A 6,447-nucleotide genomic window follows, 5' to 3' on the forward strand; every position below is an offset into this window, starting at 1 on the left:
CTTTGCGGAGGAAAAAGTAGAAGAGAATAATTAATTGCCAGGCATTCTCTCGGCTGCATACCATGAATGGCGGCGACCTGACAATTTTGTAACCCGAGGTGTGAAACAGTCAAAGTTGAAAGAAAATGCGTGTGTGGATGTAACGATGGTCGCATCGATGTTGCGCCATATATGCGCAAGAAGCGAAACTAATTTCCGCGATAAAGTTACGCGGCGAACAGACAAAGAAGGTAATGAAGTAAATGAGAAGAGGAAGAGAAAAGTATGAGCGAGCCAAGGAGCTAGGAAAATTGCTATAATCAACCTAGCGATGAAGTAACAATTACTTACACGTCACACCGTCTTTAAGAGTCAAAGGGATCCACCGTGTTCCGTTGAAGACGACAGTGTGTTCGGGACGAAAGCTGGCAGCGAGATTGAGTCGCATCCCACTGTCGCTGGATGAAAGGCGACGAGCAAAGAGAAGGTAGAAACGATCTCGAAACTGAAGAGGAAACCGGCCGAAGCTTGACGGGTGCTGCAATTTCATCGATGCTTTCGAGGCTGAGAAGTCGCCAAGTTTGCAGGCGATTCCAATTAACCAGCCACGCTTTCCACTCCGACCTACCCACAAACCGTACCTCGTCCTTTCTTTCACTTAACGAGATCGACTAGTCCGTCTTCGATGGACAAGAAGGCTGCCTTGATTCGCAGGCAAGGTTCTTCTATGAAAAGTAAATTCCATAAATTTCCAAAGCAAAGATACGGAACGTCCCAGTGTCCCTTTGCACAGAGAGCACGTATCCGAAGAAGCTCGAACGGTAGCGATATCAAAATACTATTTCTTCGACCTCTATTTGGAAAACAAATATTTCACACCGACTCTCGTACGCATCTCTATGCATTCCTAGGAGAGGATCAGAGCCTTTATTCCAAGTTTTAGGTTAGCCCAACTCTTTGGGATTCGTTCTTTTCTGTGGAAAGTTGGAGATCCACCGGCAGCTCAGCTCGTCCGAATCGAACGATCTGCGAGATCCCACGAAGCAGACTCGATCTCTCGTTTCCTTTATCTTCCGGATACCTGGAGGCGAACGGACGCGGTGCTCCCTTCCACGAAACGAGGAATGAGATGAGACGGACGACGAGGAACGTGACGTTTCAGTCTCCTGGAGAATTTTAATTTCATTTCTTATCCGTGCGAGTAAAGGAAGAAGGAGATCCGGAGAACGAAAGGAAGAAGGAGATTTAGATGGAGAGTCAACTGAGCCCGTTTGTCTCGACGTGACGAGAATGGATTTTCACGGACGAGACTGAGCAAAGATGATTACACCCTCGCAAGGGGTGTCCAACAATCCGACGCTTTCTCACGCATCTTCGCTCTTCCTTCGCCACCTAGATAGATTCCTACTTTCGCGAGTCGTCTCCTGCTGCAGATTACGACTGGTCCATCAATTTCTTGAAATTTTTCAGCCAACTTCCTCTTAAGCCGACATTCCATATTTTTTGAAGCATGGATAACCAAAGATATCTAAGAAACGCGTGCGACCCACAAATTTGCCAAGTGACATAAAAATAGCTACACGTGGTCCATAAGATCTTTTGGTTTCGCGGGAAATTTTTATCGTTGCGGAACATGTTGCCGAGAACAAAGAGCTACCCGCCTATTTATAACGCTCCTTCCTTCTTCTCCTGTTTCGGTGTGGGTTAAGCCGTTATTTTATTTCTCTATAATTCAAGCTTTTCCGCTGTATCTGCAACAGCCGAACGAGTTACACGATATTGTTACGTGTATCGCAAAGACCATATCATCGCTTATTTAATTCGTTTAACTAATGAAAATTAGATAAACTTTTATTCAAATATCAGAAGTTTCACGATGAAACAAATTGTTCGCAATGGAGGTACCGTTGATGTTTAATCAATCGAGTTTCTTCGTTCGGGACGTTATCGGAAGTTTGTAACGAAAAACTAAACAATCGAAAGTATTCACGAGAATGTGAGAATTACGGTTAAATTATAGGAAACATTTGAAATTAATTGGCGACTAATTAATAAAAAGCATGGCAGAATGTCGAGTAACAAAAACAAGGATGGGCGGTTCCCATCGAAAGGGAAGGAAACAACCACGGCAGGTGAATGAAACGAGAGTAATGCAACCAATTAGTATGAATTAACATCAAGCCGCCAGAAACGGAGGTGAAGTGAAAAGAGGAAGGGTGCAAGTTGCATTCTCTCATCCCTTCGCTTCCGTCGGTAAAATAATTACCGAGCGTTTCTTCACCCTCGCCTCAGCCTCCAGCGGCACCACCACCATCGTACACCGATGCTCTGCACTCCTCCTCTTTTCCTGTGATCGCGCTACTCTTCCTCGGTTAAATGATTTCCGTGAACTTTCTGTCGGTGGTAGATACTAGCCTCAACGTTGCTCAAGCCGCTAGTCCATCGTTGCTACTCTCGATGCTGCTCAAGAAGCTAAAGTAACCCTGACGAACAGTTTGAACAAGCGAACGTACACCGGCATTACCGTATTCTAGACACGAAGACCGTAGGAACGAACCCGGCCAGAGAACCCAGAGAACCTCTCGAAGTCGCGTTCCTCTGAAGCGACTAATTTGTTTCCCTCCCGAAGAACAATGTACGGCTAATCCGACCGGCGAGTAATCGCGAAGAAATGATAAGTAATGAGCAAATTTGTTTCGCCAGAGTTGAACATTTGCTCACGATTGATCACCTTTATTTATCAATTCCCTACCCACGACACGCCTCTTCCGTGAACGATTTCTCAGCTTAATTCGCCCGGCTCTCGAGAAAAACGAAACAAACGTCGCAATTTATGAAGCGTGTCGATCAGTCTAATGCTGTCAAACAATATTTCGCATTCAACGAGAAACCTTGAATTTCCAAGCGGTTTGGTCGCAACTGTTAACGCAATTACCAACGAGTCGCGTCAAAGCGCGACTGTTTGTCGGCGTGGACGTGAGAAATAGGGAAAAGCAGGTGCAAAGGGAAACCAGGAATACTCTGTTCAACTAGCATCTCGCCAAGGCAAGGTAATTTGTTTCCTTAGAAGGAACGATATACCGCTCTAATCCGTTTCACAACAGGCTAAATTATTGACTCTAATAAATATAGCTCGCTCTGATGCTAATTCTTGTAAAGAAGATGCACCAGACGAACCTACCAACGATAATAATGTTCTCGAATTAAAACGCTAGCTCGATCACGAACAAGTCAACGGCAACAGAACGAATAAAAGATAGAAGGCTAACTTCCTGATTACTCCATTAACGATTAATCTGTACAATACCGGCACATATTTAATTTAGCAAGGTTTTTAATTTATATTAGAAATATATTAGAAAATAGAAAAGAGAGAAGAATTAACATCTGGAATATTTAAAATAGACAGGATACCCTTGCGAGGAAATAAAGAGTCATAAATCGCGTATAGTCTCTACCGAGGAAATAATTCGAATTTACAAATTGATAACCACCATGTAAATCTAAATTTTAAGCATATTTACTGAAAATCTAGCTTGTATAATGTAATTAATATAAGCGATAAAGTTATTCGACTCGATGATTCTCCATATGTTTTGAACATACGTGCACATTTGCACAAAACGTGTACACACACTATCGCGGACCGTAAATCGACAAACGAAACGAACGAACGGATATTTTAACAAAAATATCGCGGAATAATTCGGAACGACACGACGTGCTGATTGAACACACCTATTTGTTCGCGTACCTTCGACTGGTTATTAACCGCAACCCGCTGATATGCTATCGTTGCAAATTAAACTGATCGGGTGTGCTATCTCGAAAAACCGTTATTAAACCATCGAGTCACGATAGTTTGCGTAAAGCCAATTATGTACTCATCGCAACCGTTTTCATTCCCTTTCCTGCGGATAACGAGAACATTTTGAACAGCGCAACACTGATCCCGTATCTTTTTTCCCACGATTTCGCGTGTAATTTCAACTGGATCGTAATCACATCCGAAACACGATGTCGTTCAAGCTATCGTTGCCTGCGTAAATTGCATCGAACCAATCAAGCGGACAATCCAACTGCTTGCAGACAATCCGAAAAATCCTATGGACAGAGAACTGAATAATAAGAGGATTCGTTTACGACAGCTCGTAAAGCATGACGAACGTTACCAGCTGCGGACCTCGTAAATATCAGTCAGCGTTGCCCCGCCTCATGAATTTATGGACTGGCCCGCAATATCGCTGATAAGAATCGGCAAGTGTCCAGTTGTCGCAACGTACATTTCTTATACCATCTACAAATACCGTATAATCAGACAAATCAAGAAGCAATATCCAGCCACGTGAAAGTCAAACAATTTTATTATCGTCGATTCAAAACCATCCAAACTTTTGCCTTTTAAAAGATACGCATATGCAAATTTATTCTAATACCTCGCAGATGAAAAATATCGTTTGGCGAGGTTACTCTTTGCCGTTGTCACTCTTTCCTTTGCATTCGATGTAGACGCCTCGATTAACCGAATTGTTTTTACTGTAATTATGACAAAACGTTGACAAATAAACGAAAGGTAATTAGGAAAAGAACGTGTGATGTAAGAGAAACATATAAATATGTACCTTGAGTGACCGAAAGTAAAAAACCACCTAAACATTTTTTCAATATCGGTGTTCGAGCTCCCGCGTTTTTTAGATTTTATCAAATTTCCTTTGTACCTTCCCGTCCCTTTTGTCTGCGACGTTAACGTCGGATCTGCAGTAACCGTAGAAACTTTTGCTGAAATTATCGTGTATTTCCAAAACTCACTGCCAAGCGGAGTATTTTTATAGATCGAAGGCTTTTTAATCTTATTAGAGGAAACAGTAGAATTCATGAAATTCCATGGAACCTCTTCAAAGACTTGGGATACACCGCCAGTCCGATTATTCGGAGGACTTTGATTAAAACTTTCGGTCGGGTTAGTAGAAATTTTATCTGAATAAACGTGACTTTGCTCGTTGGTAGGTTTTACGTAAAAAATTTCCCGACTATTTACATTCTTAGATTTCCCTAAGTTAAAGTCGCTGACTTCATAATCGTACGATACAGGGAAGTCATCTTTCTTACGCATTTTCTCAATACCATGCTTTTTCACGACATTAGTCTGCGTGGTGCTAAATATAATAGGGGTAATTGATTCCGCCGTTCTTTCTTTCTCGGCACTTGTCGCTATTGATTTTTGATAACTGAACGATGTTATCGTTTCCAGAATACGAGCAGTAACAGCGTTCGAGCCAGTTATAATTAGTTTAGTGTCTTTGCTAAATTCTGTCGTTGAAAAATTAATTTCTCTGTCAGCGTCAGAATCGTCTCACCTTCGCTTAGTTCATCTCTCGTAAAAATATTCGTGCCATTTTTATTTCTAGTAAAATTATTCACGGTGTTAATCGTAACAGATTCATTCGTGCTCAAAGTCGATATCTCTGTGTATTTCTGTTTGTCGGTGGTTCTTTCTGAAAAATTTGTAATATTTACGAAAGCGGTTACCGTCCTCTTTTCGTCGATTTGCTCGCTTATCGAGCGATGCTTTAAAGAAATATTATATGTATATTGTATCAAAATTACCGATTTTCCCTTCGCTCGTCGTATCCGAACTGGTAAGTGCGATTCGTTCGATTTCAAACGTGCTACTGGATTCATCGTTGTTAAAAAAAGGACTTACTGAAAAATTCACTGAGGTTTTATTTATTTCTCTTGAATTAGCGATCGAGTTATCGAGTTTCTTCGTTTCCTCCTTCGAATCAATGCTCGTGGTGCTTTCATGTACAGACGTCGCGGTTGGACTACCAAAATATTCGATCGAATAAAATACAAAGATCAAGCTTGTGAAAATGTCTTTATCGTTGAAAGTTAGAGTTTTTGTTACCAACCTGCTTATACTCCAAAATCCAGATTGCATAACATCGAAACGTTCTTCCAAATCACTAAATCTCTAAATCACTAAAATTCTGATAAGACGATCCAGTTTCTTTAAGAAAATTGATTCCTTCGGTTGCGCTTTTCGCAGAAGCAACAGCATTGCCCAGTCTGATTTCAAAGCACCGAAGGGCAAAGCTGTGACCGGGCATTTCAACCCGCCGATCATCATATTGATCGCCGGCACATTTTCGAAATTGAGATTCGACAAGTAATCCTCAATATCACCGACATCGAATTTCAAACAATCATCCGATGGCACGTATGAACTTGCTTCTGTGGGGAAATGCGCTTTTTCAATTTCGCTTTGCATCAATTCGCTACGCATCAACATATATATATATATATATATATATATATATATATATATATATATATATATATATATTAAAGTTGCGTATATATATTAAAGAAAATAACACTTACTGGAAAAAGTGACAAGGAAGGCGGCTAATAAATAGAGAAACACACGCGGAACTGCCACTTGCGACATGATTGCTGCGCTGACTG

At 41.3% G+C, this 6,447-nt stretch overlaps 1 protein-coding gene across 1 annotated transcript; it reads right to left on the reverse strand.

Annotated features, from left to right (window-relative positions):
- Nucleotides 1-4,325: 4,325 nt before the first annotated feature.
- On the reverse strand, nucleotides 4,326-5,331 carry LOC132913071 (uncharacterized). Its single transcript, XM_060971033.1, has 2 exons — nucleotides 4,602-5,331; nucleotides 4,326-4,515 (listed from the first exon to the last, which is right to left on the reverse strand). Exons 1-2 carry the CDS (start codon nucleotides 5,090-5,092, stop codon nucleotides 4,446-4,448), a joined length of 561 nt encoding a protein of 186 aa, XP_060827016.1. The 5' UTR covers nucleotides 5,093-5,331; the 3' UTR covers nucleotides 4,326-4,445.
- Nucleotides 5,332-6,447: the final 1,116 nt, after the last annotated feature.

This window comes from Bombus pascuorum, chromosome 12 (genome assembly GCF_905332965.1).
Source record: "Bombus pascuorum chromosome 12, iyBomPasc1.1, whole genome shotgun sequence".
Classification (NCBI taxonomy): domain Eukaryota; kingdom Metazoa; phylum Arthropoda; class Insecta; order Hymenoptera; family Apidae; genus Bombus; species Bombus pascuorum.